Below are 19,305 nucleotides of genomic sequence, written 5' to 3'. Positions count from 1 at the left end.
TGATTCAGTTGCATTTTTCGGGCGAGTAACTAATAATAAGACATTTTTCAGAGCCCCTTCCTAGTGCAAAACCTAAATATATCAGATATATATATATATATATATATATATATATATATATATATATATATATATATATATATATATATATATATCAGAGAAATTTGATACGCGTTACTGTAAAATATCACAAATTTTTCAGTATGCCCTTCAGCCACATTACTATCACAGGTTTTGCGAAAGTTGGAATAGGGGGTGACCCTCATTTGAAAGTTGGAATGGGGGCAGCCACTTTTTGACGTCTGCAAAAATAATCCACCGCCCCAAGGCCGAAGAAACTGACCAGTCCCTTACTTCAAACTATGAACCATTGAGGATCGTTGACCCTACTTTTTTTAATAATTTAAATTATACGTGTATCAGCTTCAATCCTTGCATTAAGTCTTCTGCAATTCTGTTCACTCAACTGTCCTACATCAGTGCCATTCTCAGTTTCTGCCAGAACATTCTCCTCCCCAAGTCATTCTCAGGCCATTCCAGGTACTTCTTTGTCATGAGTATTTTCCGCAGCACCCGTGGCATCATATCATCTGGGATTTCCTGCAGCATTACCATCAATATGACATCCTTCTTCTCTTCAAATAACTGGGTTTGTGCCATCCTCATTTCAAAGTAGCACCACTCACTTTGTGCAAAGTGAGGAGACAGTATAAGCAGTGTTTGTTGCTGTTCTCAATACTGTTCAGAATGTTTTCAAATATATCGTCACCTGGCACAAAATCACGTTCATGGATACACAACTTGAAATTCTGTTGATCAGTATTTTCTAAGTTAGGAATCAATTGCTGCATTACCCACTCTCCATCGTGCTCATTGTAGACCACAAAGGCATCATATTTCCTCTTCCATGATTCTTCTTCATCGTTAACTTGCAACTTATATCCACCTCGTCGTAGTTTCAGCAGGAAAAATAAGTAACGTATGTGCCATCGGAACCGAATGCCAACGACTATGATCACAGTTAAACCAACTGCAATACAGATTATTGGAACAGAGATGAGGAAAGTCAAGTTACAGTTCAATCCAAATTCTAATGTCGGTAAGAAAAAACGCCATCCATTTCGTTTGGTGTAGCACATGTAGGAACCTCTGACACAGAAACGGTTTTATCATCTTTAAGCCATTGGACAAAATTTTCCATTTCACATTTTGAGCAAGAGAAAGGATTTTGATGGATTGCCAAAGCCTTAAGATTAGGTAGTGACTTCAAAAAGGTTGGGTTGATTATTGTAATTTTGTTGAAACTAATATTCAAAGATTGAAGATTTATTAGTTTGTCGGGAAGTACGTTCATGGATAATAATGTACCAAAAGCTGTAAGGGAGAGCTCCTTTAGGTTTGGAAACAGCTTCAAAATTGCTTTCAATTCTTCTTCATTTTCTGACCAGGTACAGTCATGGAAATTAAGAGATTTCATATTTTTCCAAGATACATACACAGAATTGTTTTTGCTGTGATTGTCGTCATCAAGATGTAAGTCGTCGAAAGATGGGGAAGTATCAATCTTTGTACCTTTAATTTCTAATGCCTCAAGCTTTGTCAGATTGGTCTTTGCAGAGTGTAAATGTTTAAGGCGGGTCTTGGAGTGCTTTTAGCTGAGGGACCAGAAATATGGAGGTACTGGAGTGATGGAACATTTTGGTACAAGACAGCTGGATGTAAAAGACTTACTGATAATCGATGAAGATGTGTTAGGCCTTTCAGAGGATTAGTTAATACCGGATTTTGATTCAAAGTCAAAATGTCATTTCCTTTTAAGTAAAGTGCTTTCAGAGAGGTAAGTAAGGAAAATACAGCGTCAGGCAGATAATGAATACCATTGTTAGATAGGTCTAGGGTGATTAAATTTGGAAGGGAAGTGAAACTGTCACGATGGATAGCTGGAAAATAATTGTGTGAGAGATCTATTTCTACTAGTGAGGGAACTGCTGCAAAGATGTTGGGAGGGATTTCTCCAATGAATGCATTCCATTTTAGATCTAGATATTTCAGCTGATGAAGGTTAGCAACACTTTGAGACACCTCTGTGATGTTTGATAAATAATTCCCAGTCAGGTCCAATGTCTCCAAACGATCCAGACCCTGAAAAACGCCTTCATGAAGTGAGTCAAATTTACTATAATAAAAATATTGAATGGTAAGACTTCTTAAATATTGCAGCCACTGAAATACTCCAGAAGGTAGTTTATTTACTTCGTCAAGGTAAATTGTCAGTTTTTCAATGCTTGTCCCTGGAGTTGTTTGAAGGTGTCATTCCTGATCTGTCCCCGATTGTTCAGATACCCAAGATGTAGTGACTTAATCTTTGAGCGTCCAACATTTTCCAGTATTTGAGCTAGAGCTTGAGTTGAAGTGTCAAATGCATCATGAATTCCCAGCTTATACCTACGTAGAAGCTCATTATAAGCTGGAGAAGTGTCAGATCTTCCCAAAGTGATATCCTTTATCGGAAAGCTTTGTTCAATCGATTCTATTATTGAGGTCAGAATGCTGCATTCTGTAAGAGTAATCTCCACTAGTTCAGTAAAGGGTCTCAGATCCATTCTATTACAGTGTTTACGAAAACAGTTCAATTCAAATGAAATTTCTTTCATTTTGACTAATGGTTGCAATGCTTTCTGTGGAAAACAACGTAGACTATTCATTCCCAGGTTAATTACCGTAAGTTGTGTTAAATCTTTGAATATTTCATTCGGCAATGTGGAAATTACATTCTCATTCAGGTTCAATTCATTTAAAAGTGTAAGTCCATGAAACAATGTCGGAGGCAACTTAGTCAACTGATTTTTTGACAGAATTAGAGTTGTAAGGTTCTTCAGATTAGAAAATACTTTTTCAGGAATATGTTCCAAGAAGTTGTCGTTCAGATCCAGGATTTCTAAACTAGTAAGTCCGCAGAATGATTTGCCATGAATTAAAGCAATTTCATTGTATGATAGATTCAGTTGTCTCAGTTGGTTCAGCGCTATGAAGGAAGTAGAAACTGTTTCGTTGATGAAGTTCCATGACAAATCCAGATGAGTTGAAAATCCTGGAAAGTTGTCTGGGACATCTTCAAACCCTCTGTTAAAGCAATTAATGCGAGTCTGTTGATATACCTTACATATTGACTGCTGTGTAACCATCTGGAAACTCTGTACCAGCAGGACAACTGTCAACCAGAGAGCAGCCATTGTGGTGAGAATTGTTGGTTGAGAAGTCACTTAGTTTTGATGTGGTTGTCAAGGTTGTAAAATTTCGTCTGAATACTATATCTGCCTCAAACGCCTTATGTCACGTATATCACAAATCAACAGAGGCGAAAGACGTTCTGCCATTGGTTCTTCATAGTTTTTGTATGGAAATGAGATGACGAAATCTATGATGATTTCTATGATTTCAATTCCTCTTTCACTACCTTTTATATTTACATTGCCTTTTATAAATTAGACAAAAGCAATCACTGACCCAGATAAATATCCTCATATTGCTACCAACTGTCACATGAACAGGTCCGGATCGCCGCCTGTGTAACACTGACAAGGACGGACAATAAATCAATATTGTTAGGCACGTCGTCTGTAACCTATGGAGTTTCGTCATACAGTAAGTTTCGTTATAAAAACATGTTGTGTCTGTATTGCCATTTTCCTTTTGTTCAGTAAGTGTGGATATGAACCGGTATTTTAACAAGTTAAAATATGGATTATATCTTCACTCTGACCGGCACTATTTTCAGCATGGTGCACGCGCTGAGAGATGTTTACATAGAACAGATGAGCACAGTGAACTAAAATAGCTCTGAAACTTGCATAATTAAATATTGTTTCATTTTGTTTATTTTTGGTGACCTTATTTAATGTCAAGTATGCGTAGGCTAAAAAATTATAAAGAATGAAAATTTGCGAGTATTTTGACCAAAATATATATGACGGAATATCAGTTGCCATAGTGTTTCGTATGTTTTCTGCGTTTAGCACAAACTGAGAATGCATCATTGCTGAACAGCTGTTCTCAGATCTTCTTGAGGGGGAGCAGTATTATTACCCTGAAAGTCAAACTACTCGCCAACAAATACCGTGGTGGGACATTTATCGTCAAGAAAGTACAAATGGGCTATTTTTTCAAGGTCTGCACGACACCAAGCCGACGCCGATTCCACGGAGTGGCGGCAGCAACAACAACAACTATTTCGGTATCATGGAAAGGTATGGCAATTTTCAAGTGCCAAATGAAGAATGGATGACTTTATAAGACATCAAATTCCAAAGAACACAACCTGAAAGCACCGAACTGACATAAATCAGCTTTGAACGTGGTTAATTTGAGTCAGTCCGAATATCGTGAAATCCACGGTTACGAGTGTTTCGATACATAGTGGCCACCGCGTTTGCATAGAAGAATGAGTCGAAATTTCTATGCATACCACGCGGCGGCCGCTATGTATCGAAACACTCGTAATTGTGGTGAAATCCACCTAATTCCACCGCATGAACTTGACCAACTCCTTAGCAAATACTTCTACAGTACAAGAAAACGAGACGGAACCGAATATGAACCGGAGACACTGCACAGTTTCTTTAACTCCATTGATCGTGTTTTGCAAAAAAACAAATATCGGTGGAGTGTAAATACCGGTGCTCCTTATGAAGGTACTCGACCAAATCTGGCTGCCAAAAATGAAATCTGAAAGCATGGGCAAGGGTAACGTGCCGATTAAGACTGAACCACTAACTGCCGACGGCATAATGAACTATACAACTGTTACACTGGCCAGATCGGAATGCATAGCCCGCCAGCGCTTTAAAACAGCGTGTGGTGGTTCCTCACAACCCAATGTGCAGAAACACTAAAACACGGAACTTTACCGTCGATGAAAACGACAATTCGCGCTGTGTAAAAAGCTCCGCGTACATTGTCTGCAGGGATGGCAACTGGTACCAGCAACTCGGTATCAGTGCGGATGCAGATGTGCGATTTTTTCCGTTGTTGCTAAGGGGCCGTGGATAATTAAAACATGCGCACGGTAAACCAAACTAAGTGCGTTTGGCCTCAACCCCCCTCCCCTAAACGAAAGTTTGGAAGTGCGAAAATTCAACCAAGCCCCATTCTGTATCTGCATCCAACAATCAGTAATTACGTCGCTATGAAATCACGCATACTCTACCGACCGTCCCCCCCCCCCCCCGCATACCCCCTCTAAAATTAATCTCTGTTCAGCGCCAACTGAACAATGACGCAACCAATTGAATAAAATGAAACTATGTATCCACAATGATTGTTATTATTTTACTCGAGCACTGATCATCACATCACAAGTATGTCAAAAGGATGCTGGTGTAGCGCCGGTGCCGTACTGGCTTTGTACATGCCAAACAATATAGCGCGATATTTTGCGATACAGAAAAACGTGTAGCACTCCAGCTTTTGGCCATACAAATTTTGACGTGGGCACTATCCGCTCTAGGCCCTGAGAACCGGATAGTGCCCACGTCCTTGAATATTCAGCGTGAACGAGGGCGATAAAACTACAAAGAATGCTTCAGATGAGGCTGACAGGAACGCAAACAAATTATCCCCACTCTATCCCAAATTCTACACTTGGCTCTTCTAAGTATTTCTCTGCGCTCCCACCTGGTCAGTCCACAACGACTGGATTTTCGGCACAGTCCCTTGGTGGGCTATTCAGCTCTGGGACTATTCTCCATATAGAATATGAATATATTCCAATATTCAATAGATGTTAGCGTACAAGAAAAATCAACAAAAAATCTATTTTCGAATTCCTTTATTGAAATATTGTTGCAGTAAACAGGTTGGCCGCGATTCGTCACGGATTCCCCCTCTCCCCACCTAAACACAGAAGTTGCGTTTACTGCGCGAGTGTTTTAATTATCCATGGCCCCTAAGCATGCTTATGCCAAATTCCATCGTTGCCAAGGGGTCCTAACGTGCGCTTCAGAGCAACATCAGACTGACTGGGCGACGGTTCAGGTAGGTGGAACTCTCCATTAATCCGCCCAGTAAGTTTGAGATCGAGTATTTTACGTAATCTTATTTTACGAATAATGGTCTCCGATCAAAATTGACCGTTCATGCAGTAATCCTCCTCTAAATAATGTAAATATGCCCAAAGAAATTGACATTGCTGACGATAGTGGATTGCATTGTTAGGAGAAAGTTGTCGGTAGTATGTCCTGCTTTCTGATGTTAACATTTTCGTCTCTCGGCTTATCTTGATCAATTTTAGTAATTTCCGTAACAGTTTATGTATAGGAATGGATTTTGTGAATCTCGCTTCTTGAGGAGGTCATTTGACAGTACTATAGTGTTTGAAATGCAGGCACCTGAAACCGGAAGTACATTAACTTTCCAGGCGATATCATTGATGACAACTTCGTTCACAATATTCTCATTTAGTATTACGGTCGTTTAATCCAGTTATTTGTTAGGGAAGCATTAAGTTGACAATCTTCTGTCGCTTATTAAGGTATAGTCATGCAAAATAACCTTCGCAGTATTTCAAAAACAATAACATGCAAGTTATCCTCGAGCCACAGTCACTTGTGGTTCGATATACGGCGATGGCCGCTTTGGTGTGCATTAGAAATATAGGAAGTTGGGAAATGGAATAGCCGCTATACACACGTATAGCCGAGTTTGGAGACAGATTTTCCTAACAAAAAGCCACAGTTTACTACTTAACTAGCATTTATTGTTTCCAATAGCTCTGAATCTACACCTGTTAAAGACGCCCATTGGTTATAAATACCGGATTACATGAAAGGACGCTTATTATGTAAAGAGACGCCGTCCGAGTAGCTTGAACTGAGAGCTCCACAGATTGCGTTTTTTTGCGTGTTTTTTTATGAAAATTTATGAATTGGGAATGCTCTACGGCAAGGTAAATACCTGATCAATACATAACGACTCCATATTTTTTAAACCCATATGTTTTTTCGGGACAATTTTAGTGAGTATTGTGCGTGGCCATTGTGAGAACGTCGACCCAGGGGACGCTGATTTGGATTTGAATACCACTGTCAATCTAGCCTTGTGCAAAGTAAAACACGAGTTAGCTGGATGTGTACCTAAAGTTCATTAGCATTCGCCTTATCTGCTAATGGTGACTAAAATAAATAAAATACAGTGTATGTGTCAAGATTTCCAGTGTCGAAAGGCGTGCGCAATAGTTTCTTCACAGTTATCCAACTTTTGTACCGTACCTACCCCCACATTTCTTGGGATAAAAACGTGATCAGACTACATTCGAGTTGATTACATCTTAGTAACCTTGAATACGGTCTCTCCATAAACGTGCCGTGAAGAAAAAAATGTATTATCGGGTTCTCTCTCACTGGAAAGTTTGATGGCCCTGAAAAGGACTATTTGGTTTGGTTTTGTGGTTTCTACCGTACACCCAACGATGGCAAACGTGTATGGTACGCCGGGTAAATTTGGATATAACGATCGGACAACAAAAGTCACGCAAAATGGCATATCAATTTTCTTCTTTTGACGAGTACGTCATCGGCCTGCATCAGATGCTGTTTTCGGGCCAAAAATAGCTCATCACGCCAAGCGTTTGTCTGGTCAAGGATATCCCAATATTTCCGACAGTCAGAGTCAGATAGACGCGCGCGTTACCAAACTAATGATGCCAAACTCAGAATGACAAATCAAGAAATGTTCAATACCCCGGCACAGAGGTGTGAAGCGGTACGGTATCCGTGTATAGTTTCCCATGGAGTGTCGTTTGTACCTCCATGAGTCTACTAATAAACCAAATGTTTATTTGACCATGGAGCTAAAAAGGATGATTTGACTTCCTCTGTTTCGTTCCGCCGTCACTTCGAGCGTACGTATCCACGTGAGCAAGTGCCATCTTATCGATAACCGACGCGATGCAGTTCCGCTGCATATCGATCAAAGTTCATTACGTCTGAGAAATTTACGAGATTTCCTGTCCGAGTTTTCGAAATGCATCTGGTTTTTGTACTTTTTTGGTTCCAATGCAAACGAAGTCTCGTAACACAAATTGGCAAATAATGTAATACACGTCGATCTGGACTTGTTTTCTGACTGCCGACCGCCATCTTGGCCTCATAAAAGTTTTACGTTGGCTGGTGGAGTACGTCGGGATCACGGTTCAATCTTCAGAAAATACTCATTTTATATTATTTCGACACCGATGTTTCCAAATTTTATAAAGCATTAGTTCTAAGAATTTGAGAGATTCGAACGATGCAGATCGTGTTTTTTGCATACCAGTATATTGACTTGTAATTTTGTGGATCGAGGCATAGACAGTAGAGGGGGGAAGATGGTCGAGGACACTGTCCGCATCCGGCGCCAAGCGACACACTGCTGGAATCGTTGAAATCTGTAACTCGAACGCACCAAGTATGGTGAAAACACCACATGCCAAAATGTACGTACTCCGACGTGCTCATCGACGTTCGACGTGAATTTATGTTTGTAAATCTATTAATATAGCGGAGTTTGACGCAAAACAATGAAAACGATACAATGTTGACAGGGTGGAGTACCCACTAATGCGCAAACCTGGGATTGAGAACGGCGGCTTTAAGCTTATAGTCTATCGTCAATAACGATCTTCTTTGCATTTTTGGGAACGATTTAGGATTCTTTTCTTGATTTTTCTCTTTCCCTTCCTAGGACCCGCGTCTTTAGTTAGCCATAGCAGTGACTATCACTTTAGCTTCAAGTATACACATTAGAGAATATGATAGTCTAGAGGGCGGTGCTATATACTAAGTAGGGTGAAGTTCATTTCAAGTATAGGGACCCTATTGGGAGTTCAGATGTGCATTAAGTTTGTGAAATGAAATCTTATCAGAAACAAATGAGAACATGCTGATATTAAGTCGGAAGATTCCACAGAACAGCTGATATGGAAGGAAGTTTTAAGATAGACAAAAATCCTGTGTTTTATATAACAACATCTTCTACTGATATCTATTAATATATTATGCATGTATATCCATTGAAGAGAGAATTTTCAAAGAGTGCCATTCTTTATAAAATTCACACATTCAAGTGTCCTTACAATTGCCTGAGGACTTGATGAATAATCATTGACAAGTACTTTTGAAACATATTGTAATAAATGATAAAATTGCTTGTTTTTAATATGCATGTACATTAATAAGTGGTGTGAACTTATTCTTTCAGATCAACACTACATGAACTGACGGCCAGTGAGCGTGATGCGTGACACGACTGAAACATTTGAATTTCTTTTTGACATGTCATTACAACAATGATTTAAATTGCCATTATTACATTAATTATTATTACAATCTAGATTTGCTGCAATTTTATGAATTTTGATTGAAAATAAACTCAAAAATCCATCATAAGATGGTGACAATGATATTGAAAATGTAGGAAGCGTACAGCTGCTTGGTGTGGAAGATTCAGAGTCATTTATCAGGGACATCACATGTTGATAGTATTGTGAAAAATTTAAAGAGTAAACTGTATCTTCTTGCCAGAATTTAAGCATTTTTACCAGTTTGTAATTTTCGCTATCCATACCACCCATGAAGGAAAATCGATTTTGCGTGTCTCGGGTATTTGCGTCCCCACTGTATAAGTTCCCTCGGAGGCCTAATGAAAACCATGGCACCGGCTGCGAAACTCAGCGGACAGAAACTAAATCATTCAGCTCGGAAGACCCTCGTGACGGAATTGAATAATGCTGACGTACCTGCATCTCAAATCATGCAACTCACAGCGCATACGAATGTCAACAGTATCTCCCACTTTGCCACAGTTTCACAGAAGCAGCAGCTACAAATGTCCACCATGGCATCATGAGCAACATGAGGTCCGACAAATCTCTCTCTCAGCTAAATACATCCACATCAGCGAACACAATGAACTCTCAATTTTCAGATGAACCCAAAAATTGTCAATTAAGGTCACTGTTTGGGCCTGGCACAACCGTAACGGGTGGTACATTCAGTATTACCATCAATCCACCTAGATCCGACAATGCAACCGAAAGTAAACCAAAGAGAAAATGCATTTCTGTGCTCGATCTTGAGAGTGATTAGGAGTATTTAAAATGTTGTTCTTTGAAGTTTCATTGTTAAAACTTATCATGTTAAATTATTGCTATGAAAGTCAAATTTTGCATTTTAACAGTTTCGACAAGGTTCTCGACTATTCAGGCTCGCAAATAAACAGAATTTTGACAGATAAATTTGCTTTAAAATGTTTATTGTTACCAGACCCAAATTTAATGTACATCCAATTGATCAATAAATAGTCAAGTGTACTAACTTCAAGTTAACGTGTTGTCTACTGTCCCCATCTGCCCACTGACAACGCTTCCTAAAATGCTTAGAATCTAAAAAGTACAAAAATACGTGTTTTTTGGTACTGATCCAATTCACTTTTATCATATCCCAAACGTTTTTGTGGATGTATGGAATGATTATAAAACCATTTCCGTGCTGAAAACCAGCTGATCCGGGACGTCTGGAAAGCAGGTCACCAGCCAGGTCACTGTAGATGTTCTGTGGACCAAATACATTTTTCAAAGGGTTCCTCATATTTTGATATATGAAAAGCAAATATAAATTCTTTCAGATTCTAGTACAGTACAACAGTCCTTCAAATCGTTTTAAACTCTTTGATAACGTACACTTATCGGTGAATACAAGGCTAATAACAAAATATGAAAGTTTACGTGCTATTTATTTATCAAAACCCCTCTAATCGAATGGCATTGTCCTCATGCGAAATGATATCATTGAGTGAAACATCGCCTTCACTGTCACACTGGATTTATTCTGTGAGTTTTGCATGGATCAACCTCAAGCTGGCAACCCAAAGGGGTTCTCACTCATCAGTCTGTCTGACTGAATTCTGGAGCTTTGTTCTATCGAAGTGCTTCCAGCTGTTCATGTACTCGTCGGGAAGACGCCATTGCTGTGCAAGAGGGAGCGCCTCTCTGTGCAGGCTCGCACTTGGCTGTTATGCAGATGGCTTTAGGTGAGTTGGCCGCCACAAGCTTGTCTATTGAGGTCAACAGAAACCGGGTGCTGTCGATGAACCAGAGCTGCCAAAGTGAGAGGGAGATATATTTTTTCTGTACTATAGGGGATGCAGGTGTTGCTGCCCTGTATCTGGAGAATGAGGTCATAGCCCCGCAGGTTGTGGAAGACAACGGTATGGCTGTAGTTTGGGAGCTCAGCTGCCACTTGAAGTTGCAAGTATTTGTGGGCTACCTCATAGTACTACCCATGATGTGGCAGTGGTCCGGACAGTCTCCGGCAAGAGGCATCTTGCATGCTTGGCAGAGTGATGGACCTTGCAGTCCTCTAGGGCATCTGCGAGTCTTCAGGGGTGGCCAGGATTTCCTTGATCTGGCACTACTCTTCTTGGACAGCTCTGAGGAATACTCTGCCAGTTTGGGCCCTCTATACTCCACAAGGGGTTTTGCTGTACTATCATGGAGCGAAACCACATAGCAGAAGCTGAAGGGGTCATAATGCTGGGCCACCTGGATGTTACTGACGACAGGGTTGAGCTCGGGGCCCTCATCATAGATCATATTTCTCCTGGTAATTCTCCTTGGCTGTTTGCTGATGTGGAAGACAATGACAATGCATTTGTCCTGGCCAAAGACATTTATGGCCAGGCCTCACTGTCTTTCAACTTTACCAATCTGGGAAAGGTGGGGGTATTGGCGCCATTGAAGACCTTGTCCAGCCCGTCCTTGATGGGGTACAAAGATGGCCTGTTCACATGATGCTTTGCAGGAAACAAAGCTGAGCAGAGAGCCAAGTGAAGGCAGTTGTCATCTTTGTTTTTCAAGTTAATGATTGCCTACTTGTTTCTGGTGGCTGCTGGTAGTGGGATTTTAGAGCCGCCTCTCAAGGGCTGGTAACTAGTGATATCCAGCCAAAGGATGGTAATTCCCTCAACCCCAGCCTAAGCCCCTCTGTGTCCACTTTTCCAACATCTCCAGGAGATGGGAAGGACACGTCTGGCACCTCATCAATCTCACTGGCCTGTAGGAGTACCACTTGCTTGTTGCAAAACACGGGTTGTTGGTGATCTTGGAAATCATCTGGTTTGTCACGCCTAACAAGGACTATCATCGCCAACTGGAATTTGGCTGCCATAGGCCCCATTGTCTTCGGTGTGTTTATGTCTGATCTGGAATCGAACACCTTCCAAGAAAATTTTGGATTCAGCTTGGAGTTGATGCCATTGGGCAACACTCATCTTCCAGCTCTGCAGGTATGTCCTATGGGTATAATATGTGCGAATGAAGGTGAGGTCATCTCTATTAATATTCTCTTCATTGGGAGAGGTCACAGAGGCACAGACTTTGGGATGAGCATCCTGATATCCTGATGAGTGGGTAACCCCTTTGCTGCTATTCTCTGTATGGATGTTCATTTGCTGTGGGCAATTGTCTCTATAAAGAACCTAACCTCACATCACAGGCCATTCAATTTCCACTAGCCGGGCGTATTCCTTTTCAAATACCCTTTGGTTCCTACTGATCTCTCTGCCATTTTTTCATCACCTCATTTTTGTAACCACACCCTCCACAGAGAGATAATTGATTTGTCAACCCCTTACCACACACATGGCAAGGCTTAATGCACGATCCTTTCCTGACTTTGTGTCTGTATAATTTACAAAACTCTGCCATGCATATTCAGCCACAGGGCTCTACAGTGCTCAATTTAAGCCACTTATCTGCCGGATATTTGATTTGAAAGGACAGGGCACAAATCGTTTCTCCAGGTGCCAAACGCGACAATACTGCCAACCAAGGCTCAATGTGCTCACCCGCCCAAAATGGGTCTGGGCCTTCAAACCATAGAAACAGTGCACACATCCCCTAAAGTGGTCCAGAACCTCCAACTATTTTAAGGGGATTGGGCGCTTCCATTTACCAATTAAGGGGGGATAGGTACATTTTAAAAGAGCCAAGTTTTTCAAAATGGTTAATGAAAGCTCCCAGGCCTTTCTCAAGTGACAGCGGATTTTAGACTTTTCGGGGTGTGAGCCTCTATTTGTCAATTTAAGAGTCTCACACTGGGGTAACAGTCCAGAACCTCTGCTTTCTTCTACTGTTGAAAATCATTTGAACAGCTTTGCACGTTGTCTTCATATTTTATATGCAGGTGCCATTTATTTATAAGATTCCTTGTCTCAAATTTCAATTTATGATTTTTAACAGTTGTCATTCATTGGGTGTATCGTCTGTTAGGTTTCATGAGGTTAGGGGCTTACTGTCATTGGTCATTAGTGAGTGCCTGACAGCATATGTTGCTCGATGTGCGGTTGGATCCTGTGAGGAATCCCTTATTGCCTTCCAGGCCCCTATGACCCCTCCATCCCCCTTCTGTGGCAGTACATGAATACTACACGAAAGAAAACCTTTCAAAAGTCACGAGGGGGTTTCATAACGATATCTTAGTTTGTTTGTTATGGTATTAAACTTTGCATACTTAGGATTTGCGCAAATAGGTTTACTCTTGGTCGATTGCCTTTTTTCAACGTCCACTGTTGGCGTCGAATATGGTATGAAGGTTACTGCAGATTGTAAGATTGATAACCATAGATGATCATAGATGTATATTTGATTCAGTAATGGTTGAATCAATAGTTGCAAATGTGTTTGGTGGGCCAATTTTCTCATATTTGGCCAAAATCTGATTTTCTTTTTAACCACTTTCCATTGCTTTCAATTTGGTTGAATCAAATTCAAATGTATTTTGAGCATAGAGAAGGGCGTTTCATCGAGATTTCATTCAGATCAGAACATCCACCGTTAATTTGTCCTGTAGCTTTCAGTTTGTTACGATTGTCTCTTAACAATCAATTTATTTACAATTTCAATTAACAGCTAAAAGTTCTACATTAATATGAAGTTAAAAATACAGTGTAAAGTCTATAGTTTGGTATACTGAAGGTGTATGCATGGCACAGCACAACTCTTCTTGTAACGTTACACTCCGCAGTCGACGCTGGCTGATTGAAGCACACGAGGCAAGATAACCAAACCTCCCGCTGTCCGTAAAAATCTAAGTGATTTTTGTTGCTGTACTGTTTTATCTATACTAGTAGAAAGACACTTTCTGGAAATTCAAGAATTAAAATTACGTTATCATGATTACAAAAAATGTCAGGAAAGTTATGAACTTAAATGCCATCATACAACACTTATGAAAAAATTACAAATGTACAAGTATGCAATACTTCATTAAAATTTTTCAATGAACAAGTAAGTTACATAGCTAACTACAACTACTTATTGTAACACCCAATTCCCATAAAGGTTCAACTTGATTTGTCACAAAGGGACAAGACCTAATTTTCTACTTAAGTTGTATTACAAGTGTATGACATCTCTCAATACCTCTGGCACCTGTACGTGTAGGTGTTGACTTCTTTCCTCAAATATGTATTTGCAAGCAGCTTCATTTTAAATTAACAAAGCTCAATAACAATTGACATTTCTTTCCTTTTTCTCAGCCAGTTTGGCTGCTTCTTGTAGATATGCCAATACTATTCTCAGCACACTAGACACAACATCTCCAGTTTGAGATAAGTTTTAAGAATTCTTTGTGTTTATCATGTTTCTTACAGCTTATGCTGGACACAACTGCATCAGTTTGAAATGTGTTTTGAGAAATCTTTATGTGATATTTTTAAGACAGTACATCAATTTTATTCCATTGTGACATGCCCTCTTAATGCTAATCACACACAGTATACTGTAGCTATGCTTTTTTCTTGATAAGAAAATACCTTAGCATGTTCAAAGATCCAACATGTACAATTCGCGATAAGCCCTAAATCAAATTAGAACGTACAAGGTACGACACCGAGTCACCTAGCATAGATATTGCCGCAAACACAGCTTTGGCTTAATATCCACATTAAATGGAATGGTTCCTTAACCATGCTAAGTAGTTACAATTGTCTGACCACGTCCCTCAACATGCCATTGTCTAAAACTGTAGGTTCAATTAAACCAAATTTGTTTTAAGTTTTATGCATTTATTTACTTTTTACCTATATTATAATTTTGAAATTCATCACTTTCAATTTGTATTGGTAATGTTTTGTACGTTTCACGAATTATTAAATGTTAATATAAAGGAAAATATTAATAATTACATATTCTGAAAATCAATTTGTGATGTTTCTTTAGCCGCTAGAAAGGTAGATTAGGAATCTGTCTGCCTTTGGTAATATGATAATATGCTGGTGAAACAAAACTTCATTACTCTAGACTCTAAAATTATTAAAATTTAAACAAAAAGCACATAATTATTTGACTACCATCAATATTTCGTGATACAGTAACGGTCAAGTAAACTCTGTACATTAGAATGTATAACATTGAATAGTGATAATTCATGTGTAGCAATGATTAGATTGTTTCTTTCCAAGTTCAAATAATGAACAAGGAATTTCCTTCATATAGAACAAATCGGAGATTATTAGACATTGTACAAAAGCTACGTACAGGTAATTTGCTTCAACTAAAGCCAATTCCTAATTGACCTAGGACGCTATTTTGTTTGCAACTTTAAATTAATACCTTTATAAAGATATCTGCATTTACACTTGTGCAATTCTGTTGACTCTACTCTCTGACTTCAGTGCCATTCTCAGTTTCTGCCAAAACAATCTCCTCCCCAAGTCATTCTCAGGCCATTCAAGGTACTTCTTTGTCAACAGTATTTTCCGCAGGACTCGTGGCATCATATCATCTGGGATTTCCTGCAGCATGACTATCAATATGACATCCTTCTTCTCTTCAAATAACTGGGTTTGTGCCATCCTCATTTCAAAGTAGCACCACTCGCTTTGTGCAAAGTGAGGAGAGAGTATGAGCAGTGTTTTGTTGCTATTCTCAATACTGTTCAGAATGTTCTCAAATATGTCATCACCTGGTATAAAATCACGTTCATGGATACACAATTTCAAATTCTGTTGATCAGTATTTTCTAAGTTAGGAATCAATTGCTGCGTAACCCACTCTCCATCGTGTTCATTGTAGACCACAAAGGCATCATATGTTTTATACAATGGTTCTCCTTCATCATTAACCTGTAACTTATATCCACCTCGTCGTAGTTTCAGCAGGAAAAACAAGTAGCGTATGTGCCATCTGAGTCGAAAACCAACGACTATGATCACAGTTAAAACAACGACAAAACACATGATTGGAACAGACATGATGAAAATCAAGTTACATTCCTTTCCAAATTCTAATGTCAGTAAGGAAACGCCATCCATTACCTTGGGTGTGGCACATGTAGGAATCTCTGACACAAAAACGGTGTTATCATGTTTAAGCCACTGGACAAAACTTTCCATTTCACATTTTGAGCAAGAAAATGGATTTTGATGGATTGTCAAAGTGTTAGATTAGGCAGTGGCTTCAACAAGTTTGAATCGATCATTGTGATTTTGTTGAAGCTGATATCCAAGGATTGAAGATTAATCAGTGTGTCAGGAAGTACATTCACAGAAAGTAATGTACCAAAAGCCGTAAGGGAGAGCTCCTTTAGGTTTGGAAACAGCTTCAAAATCGCTATCAGTTCTTCTTCAATTTGTGACCAAGTACAGTCATGGAATTTTAGAGTTTTCATATTTTTCCAAGATACACGCAAATAATCTGTTTGGTTGAGATTGTCCTCCTTCAGATGTACGTCATTGAAAGTATCAATCTCTGTACCCTGAATGTTTAATACCTCAAGCTTTGTCAGATTGGCTCTTTGCAGAGTGAAAATATTTAGGGCAGGTCTTTTAAAGCTTTTAGTTGAGGGACCGGAAATATGAAGGTACCGGAGTGACGGAACGTGTTGGTACAAGACAGCTGGATGTAAAAAATTTACTGATAATTGTCGAAGGTTTGTTAGGCCTTTTAGGGGATCATCGCCTACTGGATTTTGATTCAGAGTCAAAATATCATTTCCTTTCAGGTAAAGTGATTTCAGTGAAGTAAGAAAGGAAAATACAGCGTCAGGCAGATATTGAATACCATTATTAGACAAGTCTAGAGTGATTAGATTTGGAAGTGAAGTGAAACTGTTACGGTGGATACCTACATAACTGTTGCCAGACAGGTTTATTTCTACTAGTGAGGGGACTGCTGCAAAGATGTTTGGAGGGATTTCTCCATCAAAAAAGTTCAATGCCAGATCTAGGTATTTCAGCTGATGAAGGTTAGCGACACTTTGGGACACCTCTGTGATGTTTGATAAACTATTCACCCTAAGATTCAATATAACTAAACGATCAAGACCCTGAAAAACTCCTTCATGAAGTGAGTAAAGTTTACTAAAATAAAAATATTGAATGGTCAGACTAGTTAAATGTGGCAGCCAATGAAATACTCCAGAAGGTAATTCACGCACTCCGTCAAAGTATATAGTCAGTTTTTCAATGCTTGTCCCTTGGAGCTGTTTGAAGGTGTCATTTCTGATCTTTTTCTGCTCGTTCAGATACCCAAGATGCAGTGACTTAATCTTTGAGTGTTTCAGATCCTCCAGTATTTGAGCTAGAGCTTGAGGTGAAGTTTTAATAGCATCATAATTGGAATACCCTGCCGATACATCTCTAGAAGCTTATTAACAGATAGGGAAGTGGCAGATCCTCCAAAACTGAAATCTGTTGTTGGAAAGCTTTTAACCATCAAATCTTGTATTGAGATCAGAATGCTGCATTCTGAAAGCTTCAGCTCCACAAGTTCTGTAAAGTATCTCAGATCCATTCTGTTGCAATGTTTGCGAAAACAGTTGAATTCAATTGAAATGTTTTTCATTTTGACCAATGGCTGCAATGCTTTCTGGGGAAAACAACGTAGACTGTTCCTTGCCAAATTAATCACGATGAGACGTATTAAATCTTGAAATATTGCATTCGGTAATGTGGTAATTAAATTCTCATCCAGGTGCAGTTCATTTAAGAGTGCAAGTCCATAAAACGATGTCGGAGACAACTCTGTCAACTGATTTTTTGACAGGATTAGAGTTGTAAGGTTCTTCAGATCTGAAAATAGTTTTCCAGGAATGTTCTTTTAGTAAGTTGCTCCGCAGATCAAGGATTTCTAAACTAGGAAGTCTCCTGAATGATTTGCCATGAATTAAATTGATCTTGTTATGTGATAGATTTAGTTGTCTCAGTTGGTTCAGCGCTATGAATGAAGCAGAGTCAGTTTCTGTGATTTGATTCCGTGACAAATCCAGGTGAGTTGAAAATCCTGGAAAGTTGTCTGGAACATCTTCAAACCCTCTGTTAAAGCAATTAATGCGAGTCTGCTCATATACCTTACATATCGACTGTTGTGTAGCCATCTGGAAACTCTGTACCAGCAGGACAAATGTCAAGCATAGAGAAGCCATTCTTTTTAGAATCTGTGGTTGAGAGGTCGTTGAGTTTTGATGCGGCTGTCAAGGTTGACAGTTCTCGTCTGAATGCTATTTTTGCCTGAATTTTTTTATGTCACATGAGAAATCAACAGAGGAGAAAGAAGTTCTCGTATTGGTTCTTTAAAGTTTTTGTATGACAATTAGATGACGAAATCTGTAATGATTTCAATTATTTCGCTTCCTCTTTCACTACCTTTCACATTTTCACTGCATTTCATTATTGCACAAAAGCAAATTACTGGCCCAGATAAATATCTCCATTTCGCAATCAGTTATGCACCTAATCGAAACTTCATGTAGTATTCATTACACCAAAGTATAAAACAATAATCCGTGGCACATTTCGGTCAGGCAATAAATCAATTTTCATCTTCAAAACGAAAATTGAAATGGAGCTAATTTTCAATTTTCAAATGGTTTAATTATCTTGATTATTAACTTTTAGGCCTATTTCTAAATTTAAAATCTTTGGTCTGAGATTGATATCTAGGAAACAGGTGTATACTGCCGCGTCAAATTTTCCTCTAACAAACTCTATTTGCCCACAATGCATATTTCCGTTTTTCCAATTTTCAATCACCAAATATCTTATTCTCCTATATTCTTTTGGGCGTGGCAGCTGATAGTATCTATCTTTGGCCTAGTAATGCATCAAATTGTGACAGTTATTTGCACGGGCAACTCGTTCAATGGATCGAGTAACGAACATACAAAGAACAATAGTGGTGCGGCCGCCGGAAAGGAAAGTCCGATATAATCAGTTTGACCTGAGCTGCTGAAGTTTTGCGCGCTTCCCGTCAATATCGCAAACTGGAACGTT

The 19,305-nt window shown here is 39.3% G+C and overlaps 2 protein-coding genes across 2 annotated transcripts; both read right to left on the bottom strand.

Annotated features, from left to right (window-relative positions):
* Positions 1 to 471: 471 nt before the first annotated feature.
* LOC139133753 (toll-like receptor 2 type-2) lies at positions 472 to 1,477 on the bottom strand. Its single transcript, XM_070700520.1, has 3 exons — positions 1,369 to 1,477; positions 859 to 1,030; positions 472 to 685 (listed from the first exon to the last, which is right to left on the bottom strand). The coding sequence occupies exons 1-3, from the start codon at positions 1,475 to 1,477 to the stop codon at positions 472 to 474; spliced, it is 495 nt and encodes a 164-aa protein (XP_070556621.1).
* A 163-nt stretch (positions 1,478 to 1,640) lies between these two features.
* Positions 1,641 to 18,468, bottom strand: LOC139133752 (uncharacterized). Its single transcript, XM_070700519.1, is given in 6 exon segments — positions 1,641 to 3,262; positions 11,314 to 11,657; positions 12,001 to 12,234; positions 15,671 to 16,238; positions 17,659 to 18,133; positions 18,135 to 18,468. Coding segments are annotated over 6 exon segments (2,937 nt in total). The 5' UTR covers positions 18,459 to 18,468; the 3' UTR covers positions 1,641 to 2,270.
* Positions 18,469 to 19,305: the final 837 nt, after the last annotated feature.

The sequence above is a fragment of the Ptychodera flava genome, chromosome 5 (genome assembly GCF_041260155.1).
Source record: "Ptychodera flava strain L36383 chromosome 5, AS_Pfla_20210202, whole genome shotgun sequence".
Classification (NCBI taxonomy): domain Eukaryota; kingdom Metazoa; phylum Hemichordata; class Enteropneusta; family Ptychoderidae; genus Ptychodera; species Ptychodera flava.
Note: the sequence above shows the minus strand (reverse complement) of the source record. Positions and strands in the feature narration are given on the sequence as shown.

What these genes read in the sequence shown, in the direction of transcription:
- LOC139133753 (XM_070700520.1), bottom strand. Translation starts at nt 1,477, where the DNA reads ATGAAATCTCTTAATTTCCATGACTGTACCTGGTCAGAAAATGAAGAA. An exon ending in GCTCTCCCTTACAGCTTTTG is followed by an intron (nt 1,031 to 1,368) that starts GTACATTATTAT and finishes TCTGTATTGCAG; the next exon opens with TTGGTTTAACTGTGATCATA. An exon ending in TACAATGAGCACGATGGAGA is followed by an intron (nt 686 to 858) that starts GTGGGTAATGCA and finishes CTTTGCACAAAG; the next exon opens with TGAGTGGTGCTACTTTGAAA.